Source organism: Pollachius pollachius, assembly GCF_949987615.1.
Source record: "Pollachius pollachius genome assembly, chromosome: 1".
Lineage (NCBI taxonomy): Eukaryota > Metazoa > Chordata > Actinopteri > Gadiformes > Gadidae > Pollachius > Pollachius pollachius.
In genome coordinates, this window is record NC_136934.1 from 30,546,640 (window position 1) to 30,568,087 (window position 21,448).

Below are 21,448 nucleotides of genomic sequence, written 5' to 3' on the forward strand. Positions count from 1 at the left end.
TAATTCAGACGCGCGGGTCTTATTCGCCGACACTGATCTGAGGTTGGTTGACCCGCGGATGCGCGTGCTCCGGAAATAATCGCAGAAACCGGAAGTTTACCCCTGAGGGACAGCGATGGCGGGGGATACCGCCACAGAACTGCTCTTTATTGACACATTTAAACATCAAAGTGCAGAGGTAATGTCTTGAAAGCCTCACAATTACATAATCAGCACCCTTCCCCCCCGGGGAACCTGTGCCGTTTATTCTGTTGTGCTTAACCGGACCTTAAACGAGGCTAAAACCACCAACAAGTTCACCGCTAGTAACAACGGCAGCTCGGCTAGCGATAGTATCTTAGGATATAGCAGTAAACTGTAATGAAATCAATGAAATGCATGTCATTTATTAGATTTTGATGTTGCTTTTAATGCTGTTGAATATTTTATTATGCTTCAGTTTTGACGATATAACGACCCGTGTTATTGTCTACTGCGCATGTCCGTTTCCTCGTAGTTTTTTTTAGCAGGCTGTTGATATTGGTTGATACAAGGGAAAGCACCGTGTTTGTGGTATTGAAGGCAGTGCAGATACTCTGCGCAGTTTGGTTTATCTCACTGTTACTAATAAGTCTTAATAACTGATCTGTTTTCATCCTCAATGAAGGAAGTGTGTATGTGTGTGAGAGACAAATTATTTAACAAGAACATTGCCTATTGCTCCTCACATTAGCTTGTGTGTGTGAGAGCTTTTGGATGTGTCGGTGTGAGAGAGGGTTTGTGTGTGGGTGTGTAAGAGAGGGTGTCTTTGTATGAGATTGTATGCCTTCAATTAAAAGTGATCATTGTTTTACAGTTAACCAACATCGACGTGGTGCGGTTTCCATGTGGGGTTCTAATCACAGAGGTGCGGGTTATTCCTCCAGGAATCAAAGCACACAGTAGCTTACCTGACAGCAGAGCATTTGGGTAAGGGTGGACAGTCAGATCGTTTGTGCTCAATACTTGCATCCAGATATGCTTATTGTTAAAAGAACTAAGTAACATTCATAGAAACCCATGCAGCCATGTTCAATTCCCATAAATCAGTTTATAATCATAAACAATGTTGTGTCTCCAGGGAAACGTCCCCTCATGCATTCCAGCTGGAGTTGTTCTTCAATAATGTTGCCAAACCAAGCCCTTGCTTCCACAGGCTTGGCAGGTCAGACTTCTCTACCTTTACATTTCAATGTTATGTGTTATTATATCACCCACTCATGTCCCTTCTCGTTCTGTCTCTGGGTGGACGCAACATAAACGGTGGCGGTCTCACCTGTTCAACCAGTATGGGTGGAGTCTTTTTCTCTAATGTGTTCTCACAAGGAGAACAGCTAGTGTGTGTGTGCTTGCATTAACAAGCACCAGTTTGAACCTTTAACAAGTATCTGTTCAGTTGGTGATCAGGTCTCACCAGAAATCAACCTCTACTTTATACCCACAACCAAGTAGCCCTAGAGAGAAAAAGCAGCCTAGTGGTAGTGTTGTAATGCATCCATATTTTTTAAATAATATTTTATGGAGACGCTGTATACCCTGTATATATATATACCCATGTAACGATGGTTTGACAATTGTCTGTTGTTATTGGCATGCAAATGCATAGCTTCCAATCATTGTCATACTTTCCGCCCTCAGTCTTGAATATGATGAGAACAAGTCCATCGTTTTCAGACCTAGTGGAAAGGTAAGAAGATCTTTTTGAATGTGATACCAGCCACCTCTTATGTAGACTGTGATGAAGCCATACAAAATCGTAAAGTCTGAAACTACTACCACGATGAACTAATCGCAAGGGCATGAAAGCCGACAGACTTAGGCATTGCAAGGACATTTGCGCCAGTTGTATACTGGACTTCCCTGTCGTCAAGCCCCTTCTTCAATCATGTATAGTCACCACCACTTAATAATCACACGTGGTTTAATTGCTCTACTCACTGTATATTGTTTCCAGCACATTTAGAGTTTTCAGTAGTTGCATTAAACATTTATGATCCCATCTGTATTCTGTACCAGCGCTGTATTCATTATATATGTCAGCCATAACAGTCACTCGGAGTAGTAATCAATGTTCCAGTTAAACTTTCGGCAATTTGCCATGAAAAGTTCTCCTGCATTAAAGGGCAACATTATACTACCTGTATTTGTCTCACAAGACTATGCCGAATTAGCCTCTCATTAATGGGAGAGGGGTATTTAAATGTAGCCTTGAATGACCTATCATATGAATGTCCTATAGAACTGAATCAAGTTGTAACATGTTGTTATGTCATGATAATATATGACACCGTAGTCAGATTAGTTAGTTTTGGGTTGGCTGAGCTTGGTATTTAGATTAATTAGTTGAGATTAATTTGGTTCAGCATAGGGTTGGAGCTATCCCTATTAAAGCCTGTTTGGTTTCTTTGTTTGAAACATAGTAAGAGAGAGCTGGTCTTGGTGGACTCATGTGTCAGCGCAGTTATGATAAAGGCCTGACTCATGATTAAGGCTTATTAGCCATGTCAGCTTTTTACATTTATGTTTCATGTCAGTCGGTCATAGTTCCAGGAGTTGTCAGGGCTGCAGCATTTTTAAGTAAAATCACTCAAATGTAACGTCCCTGGCATGATCAGTTGGACCATCAGACTACGTTTCCGTACGACATAGACGGGCTGAGATGGTGACTAACTGTGATGGTTGTGTCTGCAGGTGAACACAGATGGACTTGTGCTCCGTGGCTGGTACACCAGTCTGACTCTAGCCGTGTATGGTACGGCTGAGCGGGCCCATGGCTATGACCACGGCTCACCGCCACCACCACCACCCCCTCCTCCACAGCAACAGAGCGGAGCCAAGAGGGCCATTAAACAAGGTGGGAGCCCTGATTCCTCCAAAGCCCAGTCTCCACTGAAACCTGAACACTGAAACTCGTGCACTTTAAGTCATTAGCATGTGCTAATCATCATGCAATCCCAGTAGATCAGTCAGTAATAATAATTTAATAATTACAATATAAATAATGCTTCTTTTATATTCAAGAATTACAATGATGGTTACTCCATAAGTAATTGAACGTAATACGTTTTTTATTTTTTTATGATGCCTGATTTCTGGTGCCAGTTTAATTGTTTAACTTGTCGTTAAGATCGGTCTGCACCTGTACTATGCACACCCCTTTAACCTAACAGTCATCTCCCTGAATCTTATGTCTCTCAGAGTGGGATACTGACGACCAGTACAATGGAAGCCCACCCAGACCGGCCCCCCGCGGGCCACGCACGCCACCCGGCCCGCCACCCCCCGACGATGATGAGGAGGAGCAGCCGGTCCCAGCGCCAGGTCAGGAATGAACCCAAATCTTACTGGTTGTCGATGACCAGGGTGTTCTGTTTTTCTCATTAATGTGCGTTGAACAATTCCCATACTTTGGTTGGATTATATGGTCTATATGTATATACACTATGGCTCCAGTTGTGGCCATGGAATCTCAACTGGTGAATGTGGTTTCCGTGGTGACTGTTCCAGTTGGGCCAGTGAAGGTGGAGCCGGCGGAGGGTCGTGGGGACTTCCTGGAGGCGGTGTCCCCCGAGCGCTCGTTGCCCGTGGAGGAACCCTACTCTGAGCCCGAGGGGGAGGAGCCAGAAGAGGAGGAGCCGGAGGAGGAAGAGGAGGAGGACGCCAGGACGGAAGGGAGCGTGCCCGAGGAAGAGGAGGAGGAAGATGAGGGTGAGGACGAGGAAGAGGAGATGGAGGAAGGTAGGGCAGTTCTCGTGTCCTGGGATGATGCATTGATGTGTGGCCCGTTCTAAATAGACCACTAATCAAACCCAGCCGTAGTCTGCCAATGTTAACGTACGAGGAGAAGAGGATACCAGGACAATCTCAGTTAGTGTTGGAATCTTCAGATTGAACGTGGCATCCCTTAGCTGACATTGTATATAAAGCATCCTCAATTGCCATGGTTCCTGATGCCTTTGTTGTAGTGGTGTCCTTCAGATCAAACAAACTAACCCTGCATGTCTGCTACTGCCTATGTGTGAGTTGGTCAATAGCGTTTAAATCAGTCATGTCAAGTCTTTAATTTGTGAAATCTGGCCTTAGAACCGCCAGCGGTACTATGTCACAAGGTCTTCTCCTCGGTCTCTCGCCCTGACAGGTGACGATGGATACGAGCAGATCTCCAGCGACGAGGACGACTTGGACAACGGCAGCTTCAAGCTCCCCAGCTTCGACATGGACTACACTCCCGAGGACCTGGCCTCCGTGCCGCCGGTCCAGTATGACCCGTATGAGCGGGAACTCCGGCCGCTGATCTTCTTCACGCCTCCGTATAAGACGCGCTTCGAGACCCAGCTGGAGAAGGCCAGCGCAGAGGAGGCCAGGGAACCCGACAGCATGGAGCCGTCTGCCGGAGGGGAGGAGGCAGCCGAGGCCGTCACCCAGCTAAAGGAACTCCTGATGGCCATAGGAGAGGACAGAGACTCTCGCTGGGTCACCGCTCTAGAACAGGCGGCTGGATTACTGGCCAAGGGCCTGGGCTTCCTGATTGGACAGGGGGAAGGACAATGGGAGGAGCCAATAGCAAACTGTGTCCAGTGGGCTCTTCAAGGCTTGAGTATGGACATTGCAATAACACAGCCCATCGCTCTTAACCTCAGACAGCTGAAAGCAGGAGCCAAGCTGGCCTCCTATCTGGCCGAGTGCCCTCAGGGCCTTACAGCGCTGCTGCGCGCGGGGGCCCTGGGTCAGCTGCTGGAGCTGCTTCACGTGGCCCACGTCTCCTCCAGCCTAAAGCTCAGCATCCTGAAGGCCCTGGACGCCCTCACAAACGCTCCTGCTGGGGTGGAGGCCTTCCTGCACGCTGGGGACGGGGAGAAGAGTGGCTATCAGGTCAGCAGCCTAACGCAATTTAAGAATGAGCACCCTTCTTAATTCATGCCAATTAATAATTTTCTTAATTAACTAAGTGTGTGGTGATGTTTTTTTGCTATTGGAATGGTATAACGGAGATGCAACACCTGTACTCGTACGTCTATCCAAGGACACTGTTAAAGATGAACTAAGATCCTTGTGGTGATCCAGCTGTCCCGTGTTCCCTGCAGTGTTTGGTCCAGCTGTTTCTGCGAGAAGAGACGGTCAGAGTGGTAACTGCTGGCAACGCCATCCTTCAGAAGAGCCACGTCTACGAAGTACTGGTGGACCTCCAGCAGACTGCTACCGTGTGGAGTGAGCCTCAGCAGGTACACACCACGCCACAACACAACACACCATACACACACAATACACACGCACACATCACACAACACACATCACACATTACACATCACACATCCCTCGTTACATCATACACCACACCTCAACACACAATACACACACACACACACACACACACACACACACACACACACACACACACACACACACACACACACACACACACACACACACACACACACACAAACACAAACTATGAGATGTATTAATCCAGGATTCGATTTCGTACTGGCAATGACTCTGCATTTCCCTTTTGCCAGGAGGAGACGGATGACGCCGACAGCCCTATAGAGGAGGAGCCATCATTAAGCTCCTCCCCAGTGAGTGAAGCAGAGCTGGATAGGCTGGCTGGAGTTCTGGAGGAGTTGCATCATCTCCTGGAGACTGCCCCCCACACCATGGTACAGCCTCCTGGAAAAGCCTTCCCCACCACGGTCCGGATTACAGGCCCCCCGGAGAGGGATGACCCATATCCAACACTGTACAGGTAACACTGAATCACCGCTGCCCCCTCACTTCACCAGGAAGAGACATATTTTGTTCCATTTTCTTGGCAGACCAAAGAAAGGCTCTTGGCAGCGATGTAGTTTGAATGGATAAGGTTAGCATCGGTGGGAATGATTTATCTCTTTTGACAACCCTCAAGCTGGGAGAAATATCAACTATAAAAATGTCGCTTCTCAAAAAAAGACTCAGGTGGTTAAGGTTAGAAGATTTTTGATGAGGCTACACCATGGTTTATTTATAAGTGCTTACGGAGCCAAATGATTTGACCAAGGGGAGCTGGGGAGTGACACCCTTTTTAAGGTTGGGGGAAATGTATCCTTTATCAATCAACGCCAGCAGGTGATTGCAAAACAAAAGTTGGAGGGTGGATGGCCACTCACGGGGAGATGTTGTTCCTCCCCACAGATACATGCTGGCCTGCTGCTTTCTGGAGAGCACCACGGTGGTGCTGTCCACGGGCGTGGCCTCGGGCCACCTTGGCGTGGCCCAGGCTGCCCGGGAGCTGCTGCGCCTCCTGTCCCTCACGCAGCCGGGCCTGCTCTTCATGATGGCGCAGCCCGCCCCGACCAACCTGCTGCTGCGCGTGCTCGCCAGCGCCGCCGACACCGAGGCAGCGGCAGAGGAGTGGGGCGGCGAGGGCCACCTGGCGGGCCCCGCGCTCGGCGAGGACGGCTTCGGTGCCTGGCTCACTCAGGCGCTGCATGCTCTGCAGGGCGTATCGGAGCTCATGGGCCACGTGGCGGCGGGCGGCGAGGGCGCGGCGGGGCTGGAGGACGGGGACAACGCCGAGGTGCTGGGCACGCTGCACGCCCTCTACCTCATCACCTTCACGCAGACCGGCCGCAGCGCCGTGGCCCACGCGCTGGGCCTGGACAACAACATGTCCTGCCTGCTCACACTACTGCAGCACCACGGCAAGGACGGCCAGGGGTGAGCTCACAGCCTGCCTCCTCATCATCAATGATGAGGCGATGTCGTAGGACAACACACCACACTAATTAGGGCTCTGCTCCTTTGATGCACAAGGGAACGGGTAGTAGATTAAACTAGTGAAGATAAGTCCACTACCGATGCCCTGATATATAGAAGTAACAGACTCATAGTTAGTGTAATGAGTGTAGTGTTTGATTTGCGATGACACCTATCCAGTCACTAATCCACTCCCACCTCCTCACGCTACCCTGTGCCCTGTCATCGGTCGTCTCCTCCCAGGGAGACCAAGGCCCGCAAGGCGGTTACGTACAACTACGCCTGCATGCTGGTGCTGGTGGTAGTGCAGAGCTCCAGCGACCTCAGCATGATGGAGCAGTACGCCACGCCGCTGCTCACTCTGGCCAAGGCCGACGACACCAACGCCAAGCTACAGGGTATGATGAAGTAGCCTGCACAACACACTGTTTACTACCTAAAGACCACCATGTGTGTGTGAGCATGGGAGTTCCGGTTGGTTTTTGATGGTCAGATGTTGCGTTCCAGAGCTGAGCAAATGGCTGGAGCCCCTTGAGAAACTCCAGTTTGAGATCAGCAGCATTCCCACCCTCATCGACTATGTCAAACAGGTACCACCACTCGGTAGTTGTTTCTGAATGTATACTGCTGGTCTTATGTTGTGTTGCGGTGTGTCTACTTTTTAAGTCAACTCAGTACACCATTCCAATAGGCAGACATACTCGTACTCATGATTATTTTAAAGGAACTTTACATTTCAGTCACAAAGCTTTTGCTATTAGGCTGTCAACATCACGTAAGAAACAAATGCAGAAAATGCGTTTCCATGGATGTGAGACAAGCGATCGGTGCAAGGTAACAGTAGTTCATTTAATTACAAAACTGGCTCCCCATAGGCCCTCACATTGTTATGCCGGTGTGCTCACATAGGGCAGTGTTCTGCGCAGGGACCTTCTGAAATCCTTTCTGTTTGGCAGAATGTGGAGAACGTGCTGACCCCAGAGGGAGCAGGGCTGGTGACCGCGCTCCGGGTCCTCTGCCACATCGCCTGTCCTCCTCCTGCTGTCGAAGGTAAGAACCCCTACCGCCATACTTTTCACTGCTACTAGAGGCTTTCATCTCAGGCAACGGGCAGTCCATTAAAATCAATGCTACACAAAATCAGGGTCCCAAAAATCAGATTTTAGATTATCTCTGATCTGGGAGAACGAGAATTTCACTTACGTTCACTCCATATATATTCATATATAAACAAGGCGTAACCACGGCCCTTTAAGCCCCTGGTTTCAGGTTCTGGGCCGTGTGCCCACAGATGTTCTACTGTAACATTTTAGGACTGTTGGATAGGGCTCCCAAATTAGAGGGCCCTTGCTCAGGGCTACAAGTAAGCTATGGAGACAGTGGGGGGATTGGACCGAGTACCATGGAGCTGGAAGTGGAACACCCCTAGCCAGTGCACCATCCTCCACACCGCTATCCTCTCCCACACTAACCTGGGGTTCAGACCTAGACGCTCCTCCCAGTCCAACCCTTCCAACTGTCCCCCTCTGCTGCCCCCTACAGGCCAGCAGAAGGACCTGAAGTGGAGCCTGGCGGGCGTGCAGCTGTTCTCGGCCGAGGGCCTGGACACGTGTGTGCGTGTGCTCCAGAAGCTGTGCGGCGTGCTGCTGCAGCCGTGGCGCGTGCACGGGCCGGTGGGGCCCACGCCGGCGCAGCGCTGCGTGGTGCTGAGCGTGTGCGCGGGCGCCCTGCGGCTGCTGCGCACCATGCTCACCGAGCTGCTGCGCGGCGGCGCCTTCCAGTTCCGGGACGCGCGCGTGGCCAGCGTGCTGGTGCACCTGCACATGGTGGCGTGCTCGGTGCCGGCGTCGGGCCGCCTGGACGGGGAGGAGGTCAGGGTGCAGGGCCTCATCGTGGACGTGCTGCTCACCTTCACCCAGGGGGTCAGCGAGCAGGTGGGTGCTGTTGCTGCGTGGGTTGTTCCGGGTGTAGGAAGAGCGGAGGACGAACGTTGTCGTTTTCGTGTGTCCGTGCATAATGTTAAGGCGGCGGATTTGATGACAAAAGTCAACGTTTAAATATTCTATGAGCATTATCTGGTTAATAATTGTAATATAGAGAACCTTTGACTCTTGACATGAACCCAAATCACATCTAGGACCATATATGAATTGATTCTGCATCAACTTTTCATCCAATCCTGTGTGGATTACCGTGTGCATTTGTGTGCCAGGTCATATTGTAGTAAAGATCATTTCTCCTTCTCGCAGGCGACTCACACTGAGGAGACCCTGGCCAGTAACACCTGGTGTCTGATGCTGAAGGAGGTGCTGGGAGCCCTGCTGAAGGCTCCAGAGGGCCTATTCTCTGGCCTCACCCTGCTGTCTGAGCTGCTGCCTCTCCCACTGCCCATGCACAGCACACAGGTAACCTGGAGCAGAACACAGATCTTACTGAACCCACCGCTTATTGCCATGGGATGTTATAGGGGCTTTCAAATGCATGTTCTGTTTCCAGAAAAAGACTTGTGCTGAGACACATATACATACATATAGGTGGGTATGTATATCTTTATTTTGGTTTTAGACATCTCCCTGCCAATGTCAGGACCGCAGAGTCACTCACTAGCTTCTGCAAAAGACTCGTGACTCATCTGTTCAGAGTTCACCTAGACTCTGCATAGCGTACACTCTGCAAATGTACTTATTGTAAATCGCTTTGGATAAAAGCGTCTGCTAAATGTAAAATGTAAATGGATACTTACTCTTGCTGGCCAATGTGCTACCCAAGCTTTAATGAGGAAAGAATGAAGAATTCATAATGAACTTAATCCACAGACACTACCACAGTATTTAGTCCACTTCAAACCCACCCAGCGCCCACACCCGTGTCCTGATGCGTGTTCCTCCTCCCCCTGGGCAGGCCGTCTCCGTGGAGGACATGGCGGTGGCGCTCAACACCAGGAAGCTGTGGAGCATGCACGTGCGCGCGCAGTGGAAGGTGTTCGCTGAGGCCCTGAAGTGTGTGTGCGGAACAGCGTGCCCGCCGCTGCTGGCCATGCTGCGCAGGGTGTGTGTGCAGCTGGCCGACCTGTCCGCCACCACCGCAACGCTCATCATGAAGTCCCTGCTGGAGCTGGTGCTGGAGGAGCTGCAGCCGTGAGTACACCATGCGCACGTGTTTTTTGACATTCAGGTGTCAGTACTGCCTTCATTAACAATCATCTGCAATCGCTTTAACACGCCCATAATAATAAATATAACCGCAAGCGGTGATTAACACGGTTCAAGCAAAATTAAGTCAAGAACAAACTAATGGAAGATATATAAATACTAGGGCTGTCAATAGATTAAAAATTTTAATCTGATTAATCACAGGGTAGCTGTGGATTAATCACGATTAATTGCCATTCATAAATATGCCCGGAATTCCTGAATTTCTCTGTATATTGTTGTAGGAACGGAAAGATAAATGACAGAAGGTGGATATATAGGCATTTAGCATGTTCTTTTATTCATGAAAGAATCCAGATGATGGTGTTATTAATAATGAAAAATAAAATCGAACTTAAACATACCACACCATATTTCAATTTTTGTTTTGTGCCAGTCTCTATGCAATGCCTATGAGCATATAACATTTTTATTTTTATTTTTTTAATCAAACTTAAAGATAACAGTCATCCCAAACGTTATGGGCATCTTAGCCATTGATAAGTTTAGAATGGTTAAACATTGGTTGAACATTTTCCCTTTTTTAAATTAACAAACTACCACACCTTCGTACAATAAAATGTGTCTCTTGGCTATTCTTCTTTTAGCCAGTTGCTGAGGCAAACTAACTGGCTGACATTTTCTGAAAGTAAGGCTGACCGTTTCTTTTGCACGATGTGGCCTGCCACTGAGAAGAGTCTTTCACATGGAACTGTGGATGCAGGAGTCGCTAGATATTTGCGAGCCAGCAGGGCCAGCTTGTCATGGGCTCCTGAATGAGCAGACCACCACTGCAATGGACAGTCCTCCATACTAATGCAGGGCTCTGCCCTGTACCTGTGTATGTCTCTGCCAGGCTGCACCTCCTCATCAGAATCTGAATCTGAGCACATTTGTAGGAGCAGGCTCATTTTCTTCTTGGGTGGCCCATCTTCAGAAGTCTGTGGAGACCTTCTTGGTGATTGTTCATGCAGCATGCCTCCCAGTGTGGTCCACACCTCTTCTCTTTCACTCTTGGGCAGGGTCTTCAAGTCTTTAAAGCGTGGATCCAGGGCCGTTGCAAGCTTGAGCCATGTGTTGTTGGTCTTTTCTTGGCGGGAGGCTAGGTCTTCTTTGAATGCCGTCTTAAATCGCACCACATATGCAGGGTCCTCATCAGAGACCTCCATTACACGACGCAAGTGGCAGAGGGCAGGCAGTACAACAGAGCAGGATACATAGGCCTCCCCACCCAGGATCTCAGTTACATACCTGCAGTTGAATGAAACACACACACACACACACACACACACACACACACACACACACACACACACCATTAAGTGATTACAACAGAAGTTGGTAGTTTACAAAAAGGTAACATATAATTTCAATTTAATTAATTACATTTTATTTCAAACTATAGGCCTATTAATAATTAATATGTGGATTACTTACCGACAGGGCTCTAGAAGAGTCTCAAGTCTTTGCACCTTGTCCCATTCTGGTGGTGTCAGCATAATGAGTTTGTGCTGCTGTTGGTCCAGGGTTGCTTTTATTGCTGCTTGATTGCGGTTCAGACGCTTGACCATATCCACCGTCGAATTCCAACGTGTTGGAACGTCCTGGACCAGCGGCTCCTGCTTCTGTCCAAGGGCAGCTTGTTGTGCTTGAAGCTCCGCGGTGTTTGTCGGACTGTGTTTGAAGTGGCCCACAATTTTGCGAGACTTGGACAATGCACGCACAAATCCGCTGTCAGAGAGGCTCACCGTGATGCTTCTCTGTAGGATGTGAGCTATGCAAGGCATGTGCTCAAATGTCAAAAGTCTAGCCGCAGCGATCATATTGCGTGCGCTGTCGGTCCCTATAGTTGTGACTTTTCCTTCTATTTCCCACTTGCGCGCTACTGTTAGGAACTGCTCTGCACATGCTTCTGCAAAGTGACGCTCTTCTGTTTTCATTGTAGTTAGCGCAAACGACTTCAGTTCCCATTTTTTAGTGATATGATGTGCAGTTACACCCAGGTAATTGTTGTTACTCACAGAGGTCCAGTGGTCTCCTGTCAGGGCGACATAGTCAGCTACAGCCAAATCCTCTTCTTTCTTTTTCTTTTCCGTTTTGTAGAGGTCGTGGATTTTAGTCATTACTGTGCCTCTTGACGGTGGCTTGTAGAATGCGTCGCGTGAAGCAACTTGTAACACTTCCGCGAGGCCCTTGTCCTCGACAATATTAATCGGCCGACAGTCTTTTGCAATCCATTTGGCAATTTTTTGGGTCAAATTCTCAGAAATAGACTTACTTAATGCACGGCCTTCGGTGAGCGTTGTCTGAACTAAGCCCCCTGGTCTTGCCCCAGAACTTGGAAGAGCCGACAAACGCATGCTTAGCGTTGATACGGTACTTTAGGCTGGAAGTGCTTCGGTGAAACGAAAACTCCTTCTTGCAGAGTGTGCAAATCACTGCTTGTTTGTTAAGTGTTCCATCTTTGTTTTTTTTAAATTCAAACTTTCCATCCAAAGGGCCAAAAACTTCTTTCGGTTCAGTATCCATCTTGTGTCTCAGTCAAAACTCTAGAGCGGCAAATAGCGGCGGCAAATAGCGGCGGCAAGTGCTGGAGCGGGAAATATTGGGCGGGTCATTTTGCGCATGCGTTAATGCGTTAAATAAATTAATGCGTTAATTCCACAAATTAATCACCCTGCGTTAACGCGTTAATTTTGACAGCCCTAATAAATACAACACATAATTGTCATGTTTAAGGAAAGATGTTCCACTTAAACCTGAACTGCAGCCTCATTCACATGGTCAAAATGTCTATTGATAAACACACAACATCCAGAAAACTGAAAGCACACATTTCTCAAGTGAATTAAGGACTTTATTCAAAGCATATACCTGAAAAATCTTTGAAATTCTGGGGAAATTAAACATTTGTAGACAAGAACACTAACGGAAGAAATATAAATATGAGTTAATTATGAAGGAAAAATGGTTAATGAAGAAGTTCCCCTTAATGCCATACTGTGTCTTGAAAAATGGTCATATAAGAAAAATGGGCTAACTGCTCCAAATTTATTGGCCAATATTTCTCAAATGGAAGTCAAAACAAATTCTGTTTGATGATTTTTGTGAGGCTTGGTCTAAAGATTCTATGTGGCGATTTTGGTGAATTTTTGATTATTTTTGTAGCCTGTGAATCTTTTTATCAGGGTTTTATAAATGCATCTGATTCTAGAGATTAATAGAGAGAAGAATTTTGAGTCCGTAAATCTGGTGAGGAGAAATAAGCCTAATCATTATTTTTTACAATAGTCCCACCTTTGGGTGCAGTACCACAAATTTGGGTTTATGGGTAGTGGGGGTTATTGGTAACCATACCTGAAAACTTCAAGAGTTTTCGACTCACGCTATAGGCTGCAGTATGACTTTTACAGAATTTGAGGGAAAAAAAACCTGTTACAGAAACAATAATGGATTGAATTTATATAGCGCTTTATCCTCCTCCGAAGGATACCGCCTTCCACAGCACAGTGTCCCCGTCAATGCACTTGGGACTTCGGGATTGAGGTTAAGGCCAGAGAGCAAAGTGGCACCTATTGGCCAACAACCGACACCACTTACAGCACCTGGTATTCCCAGGCGGTCTCCCATCCAAGTACTAACCAGGCCCGACCATGCTTAACATCCGAGATCAGACGAGATCGGGCGTGTCCATGGTGGTAACACACACACACACACCATGGCCATGTTTTCAATGGCAGTCTGGGACACAGTGGCACAAATATCCAGACGATTTAGAATTATTCTAGCAGTCTAGTCAACCTAAGGGATATATAAATCAAATTGTTTGATATTATCAGATTATGACATAAAAACTTGAAACAACTGAAACGGGATGCCACGTTTCCTAACATGCACTCACACACTAATGCATAACAGAGGACCTCTTAGCGCGTGTAAGTGCAGATAACCCCTGCCAGCTGCAGCCCACTACATCCTGTGCGTGTGTTCTCAGGGCTGAGGGCAAGGCGGTGTGCTGGGGCCAGGTCCTGCGGCTGCTCTCCATGCTGGACGCCCTTGTGTCCCAGCGAGCCTGCAAGGGCGCCGTGCTGCACCTCCTCTCTGGCTCACCGCCGGGCGAGGACCAGCTGGCGGAGCTGTTCCCCTCGCTGCTGGCCCTGCTGGCGCCCCCCACCGACCATGCCCCGCAGCAGCAGCAGCAGTGCAGCGAGCTGGTGGCCACCGTGCTGCAGTCGCTGTGTGACCAGGTGAGGAGACGTGAGCACAGATGTGGGACCCCCCTTGCTCAGAATGAGGGAAGGGAAGAAGTTGTCATTACTGCTGTTGGCATCGGTTATCTCTAGATTAACTTAATCGTCCACAGTGCGCTCTACCTGCTAGCCTGAAGATCAGGTCCTTGCTGTTAGGAGGAAGTCAGTGGGTCTCAGATCCACTCCTGGTCTGAGTCCGACTAAGGAAGGAAGCCTTCTTTTCACCAAAAGTTGTTTTCTTCCTTTAATCAGCGATGGTCTGACCAATGACAGTTTGGTTAGCCAACTGACCAGTACTTGGCAGCCCTAGAAATGTAATTAGGGTTGTATAATAAGAAAATAAATTAAATTAGGGTTGTATAATAACTGTTTACTATTATGCATGTGTGTGTGTGGTAGACGTGAAGTGCAGTAGCTCAGGAGGTAGGGTGGGTTGCCTGGTAACCAGAGGGGTTGCTAGTTTGATCCTTGGCTCCTCCTAGCAGTGTAGAGGTGTCCCTGAGCAAGACGCCTCACCCTGACTGCCCCTGACGAGCTGGCTGTCGCCCTGCTAGGTTGGCTCCTCCGTCGGTGTGTGAACGTGTGGATGAATAGTCGTTTTGGATAAAAGCGTCATCAACATCCCCTGGATGTAATGTAACGTGAATGAGAGGTCAGTGTGGTGTTGTGTCCCCAGGACATCTCCCTGGTGGCCAGTCCTACCGGGGACGGCTGCGTGGCGGAGGCAGAGCAGCTGGCCAACTCGCTGCCGTGCCGGGAGCTGATGTCCTCGGTGTGTGGCTCCTTCCTGGAGGTCCTTGGGACCCCGGAGAGCAGCCCCCCGCTGCTGCTGAGCTGCATCCGCACCCTCATGTTCCTCACGGAGCACGACTACGGCCTCTACCACATCAAGTGGTGAGCAGCCGCCGCGCACCACCCTGCTGCTGCCGTTGTTTGTGTCTGCATCGTGACCTCTGTTAATCGTTAAGCTCCACACACTATGCTACTTTGGTTCTTCCAGTTTTCTTTTATTTCGACTGCATTGGTGCTCTGGTGTCCGTAACCCTTGGTAACACTGTTGACCCATGTTCCCAGTGCCCTGAAGAAGCACGGCTCGGCCCTGTTTTCTCTCTTCAAGCGTCTGGCTTCAGCGTTCAACAAAGACTCTGCCGAGCTGCTCTCCGCTCTGCTCGACTTCCTCAGACAGATCCTCAGCGCTGAGTCCATGGTGCGCACCAGCCCTAAAGTTGGTCTATAAAACAAATGTCAAGACGGGATGGAGAGATGAGGCTTAACCTCTGCTCTGTAATGAGTTCAGTGTCCATCACGTGTCGTTCTCAGTCTTTTTAATCAGCGTTCTGGTTCTCTTCATGGCCCAGGTGTGCTGTGGCGAGGAGGCCCATGGGGCAGGGGAGGAGCCAGGCTTTGTCCCGGCCCCACGCTCCCTCACTCTGACTGGCTCAGAGATGAAGGCCCTGCTGCAGTGGGAGGGGTCAGACACACACCCGCTCACTGCGCTCCAGAAACAGATCTCGGTAAGGGGGGGGGGGCGGGGGTGTGTGTGTGTGTGTGTGTGTGTGTGTGTGTGTGTGTGTGTGTGTGTGTGTGTGTGTGTGTGTGTGTGTGTGTGTGTGTGTGTGTGTGTGTGTGTGTGTGTGTACCAGTGCGCTGGTGGTTTTTAAAGTGAGGGAGGAAGGACTGCGCGCTTGGTTGCCATTGGCCTGCTTGCACTGATAGTGGCCTATTGTGGCATAAGTATGTGACACTCAAGTTGTTTCAGGGTGTTTTGGTGAACTACAAAATAGCAGGATGGGATAATTATGTGAATTGATACAAATCCACCAGTGGCAGCATTGGACTTTGAAAGCTGGTGGGCAGCATGTCTTGGACTACAAGGGCAGAAGGAAAGGATGCAAAGCCAATTAATCAAATCAGGCCTATTCTTAATTTGTAAAACTAAATAAAAGAATCTGGGCCTATTTTTACCCTCAATGACTGAAGCTATTGGTTTTAATTTGGCTATGTTTATTTTCAGCTACAATTGTTTTAAGAAAAATAAAGAAAAAATACCAAAAGTGATGCCATTTAAAATGCATCATGCTCTGAATCATTCACTAACATCCTTTTCACAATATCAAACAGAATGGTCAGAGTAACAAACAATTAAAAGAACAACAAGAACATTATTTCACAACTATTTACATAGGCTGTAAGCCTAACATTGTTTGAGGCAAATGTGGATGTAAATGGATGTTTCAGAATGTTGGCCATGGTGTTAAGCCAATTAAGAGTGAGGGACTTCATTTATAGATCAATTCAACCACCCTCGCGGGCTCCGCCGCTTGGCCGCGGGCAGCCTGGCCACAGGCTCCGCAGCCCGGCCGCGGGCAGCCCTGCCCAGCCGCGGGCTCCGCAGGCCGGCCGCGGCCTCTGCAATCCGGCCGCGGGCTACGGAAACGTCAATATAAGCGAACAGGGCTGCACTGTACCGCAACGAACAGTAGCGCACCGCTCGGTGGAAACGAGGCATCCGACTGAGCGGGTTCGTTGGTTCTCATAACATAGACTTGAGGGGATAAACCCTCCCTCCGGGCTGCTCCACAGCCAGAACTCCTGCTTATTGGTTCTTAGCGCAACCAGGGCTTCAGCCTATTCGTGAATAGCCGTAGGCGGGATCCAGATCCCTTAGCTAGTCACAGCCACTCAGAGGAGTACTTTCCTCTTCTCTCCCATTGAACCCCATGTTATTCACCGGCCGCCAACACTTTCGGGGAAATGAATGGGAGTCAATGGAGGCTGAGGGAGGAATGTCCTCCCTGAAGTAATTGTCAATAGGCGATAGGGAGTGCTAATGTCCCTTTAACCAGGGAAACAAATATAACGTATACAAAGGCATTAAAGTAGTCCTATTTTAGGGCATTCATTCATTAAAATAGTCTAGACAATCTACCTTTTTTATTCTCAACCATGTTAAGGAGGATCTTCCTCCCTCTCCTCACTGGAGAAGCCTCCACTGGTGTTTACACATGCGTGAGCGGATGGTCATACAATCAATGTCAATATTGGGTCGTTTTTCTGGGTTTCCCATCATTCATTTTACTAGCTGCTTGTCAGACTGGGCTGACAACCTTTAAACTAGGGGTGTACGGTATAAATGGTATCGACAGTATCGTAAGCACGTTGTGACATTGCGCTACGGTATGGATTTTGGCGTTACCATGTGACTGGTAGACAGTGTTGTGTGTAACACAATACAGTAAAGTAACTACTTTTTCATGTTACGTGCAACTACTGAAAATATGGTAACGAAACGTAGCTCCTTTTTCCATTTGGCGCAACGTTACTTTTCCCAAGGACAGATTTGACAGCAATACTGCCTTCTCAGGCAGTATGGTATTGCGCAAGCGCGCTGGCTGCGCGCTTGCGCAATAGTCCCTTCACGAGCTCATTCCAAACCGTATGAGACAGACGCTGCTAGCGTGAAGCTGTCTGCATCTCAGACATCGCTTCCGCAGGCTTTTTCGAAAGCCAGTCCTTACGACAAAAAAAGTCAGCGGTGGAACGAGATAACAAATGCCATCACTGTTTACCTGTGTAAGGACATGGTTCCCTTTCAATAGATAGATGGAAAAGGGCTTTAAAGAGATGGTAAAAACACTCAATCCCAGGTACGCGTTACCTGCCCGCACACGCCAAATTGAGATGCAAAAACTATACTGCAAGGTCCGCGAGCAAGTAGAGAAAGAAATCCATACTATTTAACATTAGTGTTTTTTAGAGATGGAAGTCACTTGAGAAAAGATTTTTCATTTTTTTATGCAGTTTTACTGTCTAACCAGTATTTTACCCCTTTAGAAGCATTTATAACAAAATTAGAAGATAAATTTAACATACCGTGATATAATACCGTTACCTTCCATGCCTCAAATTATACCGTGATATACATTTCAGTCCACACTGTACAGCACTACTTTAAACATCTCGTGGGCTCTGGCTGTGATGGGCGGCTGCCCTCATTGACACTGGGGATATGAATGTGTGAAGGACTGATTATGGTCCCACGTTCATGCAACGCAAGGGGGTTACGGACCCCTTACCTACATTCTGACCCTCCTTGTGTCAACCGCAAGGGCCTGACGTGCGCTTCCCAAAAATTATAACCTGTCGTTAAGGCGACGCAGCAGCAAGGGCTGTGATTGGTCCGCTTACTAAAACCCGACGCAGAACCATAAAGGTTCAGGACTGCGTTGAAGCTTCTGCGTGGTCATTGCGTTGCGTGAACATGGAACCATAATCAGCCTTTGAGTCGTTTCTACATCTGTGTTTGCGTCCATAGAAACTGAGTAAGGAGGACGATACTCTAGAGACCATGTTGGACAACGTTGTGTATCTCAGACAGTCTTTTGACAACGCCACGGACGTACTTCCTGCGGCCGACACTGAGCCCTCTCTGCCCGGTCCGGAGACGCTGCTGGCCCAGTTCAACCACAGGTACACAGCTGCACTCAGCCCAGGTCATCCACTTGTACACATGTGTGCTCTGGGTTCAGACCACGCATCCTCTGGTCTCGGCTACGGCTCTCACTTTTTTCTTTCAAACAATTCCTGATGTTACTATAGCAACAATGTGCCTGTTTGTGACAGCACACAATGCCCTGGGTGATTGCCTTCTTCCAGAGGCTGAACAATAGTTTGTTCGGCAAATTATCAAAAGACAGAATTATTGGTTGTGTCCTACCATTTAAATAAAACAATTAATAGTCATAAGGTACATTAAAAAAATGAAAGATGCACTGTGCGGTAGAGGACTTCAGATGTAATGATAGGGTCGTGTTTTCAATGAAATAAAACTAAGAATAAATTGACCCTAACAATAGGACTGTGTTCCCCTCTAGGACGGTGTTCATCCTCTCAGAGGTTCTAGACGAGCAGCTGAAGGCTCTGTGGTTCTCTCCCTTCCACGGCGACGACATGGACGCAGAGCTGGACATGGTGAGGATGTGTGGTGGTCCTCCGCCTCTCCCTATGATGTGTGTGTGCTGTTGTGGGTCTAACTCCTCTCCCTGGGGCAGGTGAAGGTGGACCTGATGGGCCTGGCCCAGCAGTGCTGTCCAGGCCTGGACCTGAAGGCTGAGCTGGAGCGCTCCTTCCTGTCCGAGCCCTCGTCCCCCGGCCACACCAAGACCCCCAAAGGCTTCAGGCTGGGCAAGCACAAGCATGAGACCTTCATCACCAGGTACCAGTCCAGCTCAGTACTTCATCACTTTATTAAGTTCTAGCTGCTTTCCTCTAATTTGTTTGACATTTCTTTGTATAATCAATTTGATCAAGTTGTCACAAACTTCATTAATTTAAAGGTGCTGTAGGATGATTTAAGAGCTTAATTTGACTGTATTTAGTTAGAAATGGGACAGCCATTCGTCAGGTAATGGTGAGGGGATTATGCTGTGAGACTATGTGCTTCTAATTGACTCTGCCTGCCTCTGTACGAGACCGTTTAGAACGTAGACTACTTTAGCTTCGGTCCAATCAATCGCTCTCTTCCCTGATCGTTTCCTGGGAATCCACCTTGCCTGTCAATGACGGGTGCGTTAAATCCAACGCTTCTTGATGGCAGATAAACGTAGGGAGGTTTTATGTTTTGGCTTGCTTTCTAAATCTTGTTCCTTCTCTCCACAACCCTATAAAAAATAAAATAATAATCCAATATAATTGGGAGTCTACATGAGTCAATTTCACTGAGACTCAAAACGTGCTCCTGTGTTTCAGCGGGAAGTCTGACTACGTGGAGCCCGCCAAGCGCGCCCACATCATGGCGGCCCCCCGGGGTCGAGGGGGCCGCGGGGGCTTCGGCCAGGGCCTCTGTCGCCCCCACGACATCTTCCGCCAGCGCAAGCAGAACACGTCGCGGCCCCCTAGCATGCACGTGGACGACTTTGTGGCGGCGGAGTTCAAGGACATCGCCACGCCCCTGGGGCTGCTGCCGCCCAAGCGGCCCCCCAAGACCTCCCCCAAGCCCCCCACAAGGGGCCTGTTCACCGGTAATCGGGGCAGGGCCACCTTCCACAGCCAGACCCGCTTCTTCACCCCCCCACAGCCCAAGGGGGTCCTGCTCTCCGGTACGTGATACACACACATTCAGAGCCTTCATCTCGAGGTATCTACCGCTCAGTGATGATGTCACCAACATTATCCCAAATGGTTCTATGGTTAATACATTTAATGACTTCCTGTCCTGTGGTTATGAGTCATCTGTGGACGGGCCAACAGAGGAGGTGTAACATCTGACTGCCATCCCAGCAGGGAACTACCCCCGTCGAGAGGGAGGAGGGCGGGGCTCGTCGTGGAGCGCCCAGCTGCAGGCTGTCACTCACAGAGGAACCTACAGCGAACCACGCGGAGGACAGAGTAACTTTACCCGCGGCCCACTCCCGTCCCGACAGCCCCCTGCAGGTAGTGTGTACCCCCCCAAACACACACACACACACACACACACACACACACACACACACACACACACACACACACACACACACACACACACACACACACACACACACACACACACACACACACACACACACACACATACAAATGCACACCCCCAAACACAGACACACACATGCACACCCCCAAAACACACACAGACAAACACAGACACACACCCAAGCACACGCTCATACACACTCCCAAACACATGGATGACACACCCCATGCACAGGCATACAGCCCAACCCCAGGCACACATACTCACAGAAACCACATGACGTCATCTGCCATCAATGCTGATCTGAATGTGTGTTAAGAACTGTGCGTGTTTCTTTCCACTAGGCGCGTACCGCCTGGCTCCTAGAGACAGAGCTCCACGAGGCCGCGGGGGTACTGGCCTCTCTTGGCTCAGTGCTGGAGGAGGTGGAGGACAAGGGGGAGGAGGTGGTGGGGGAGGAGGACAAGGAGGAGGAGGTGGTGGTGGTGGAGGAGGACAAGGAGGAGGACAAGGTGGGGGGGGGGGAGGTGGGCAGGGAGGAGGTGGAGGCGCAGGAGGAAGAGGATCTCAAGGGAGTAAGTTTAGCGGCGGCGGGGGAGGTGGTGGTGGTGGCCGGGGACGCCACGTGCGCTCCTTCACCAGGTGAACCCAGCCAGACAATGCCCGCCTGTGGAGGCTTTTAACGGACCAAACCAAGCACCCTACCCACCGGCCGCCTGGAGACCAGGCTTTGGTGGATTATGATACAGTGACTATTAAGTGAACTTATTTTTTGTGTTGATGTGTGAGGA

The 21,448-nt window shown here is 49.1% G+C and overlaps 1 protein-coding gene across 1 annotated transcript; it reads left to right on the forward strand.

Moving 5' to 3' along the window:
* The first annotated feature begins 89 nt into the window (after window positions 1-89).
* virma (vir like m6A methyltransferase associated) lies at window positions 90-21,441 on the forward strand. Its single transcript, XM_079740812.1, has 27 exons — window positions 90-178; window positions 836-948; window positions 1,100-1,183; window positions 1,657-1,705; window positions 2,710-2,872; window positions 3,217-3,339; window positions 3,526-3,756; window positions 4,157-4,890; window positions 5,103-5,240; window positions 5,535-5,761; window positions 6,187-6,711; window positions 6,994-7,148; window positions 7,258-7,340; window positions 7,707-7,800; window positions 8,293-8,684; window positions 9,000-9,155; window positions 9,652-9,887; window positions 13,936-14,188; window positions 14,868-15,085; window positions 15,266-15,398; window positions 15,550-15,705; window positions 18,507-18,661; window positions 19,066-19,162; window positions 19,243-19,406; window positions 19,940-20,289; window positions 20,471-20,623; window positions 21,002-21,441. The coding sequence occupies exons 1-27, from the start codon at window positions 116-118 to the stop codon at window positions 21,301-21,303; spliced, it is 5,547 nt and encodes a 1,848-aa protein (XP_079596938.1). The 5' UTR covers window positions 90-115; the 3' UTR covers window positions 21,304-21,441.
* The last annotated feature ends 7 nt before the right edge of the window (window positions 21,442-21,448 follow it).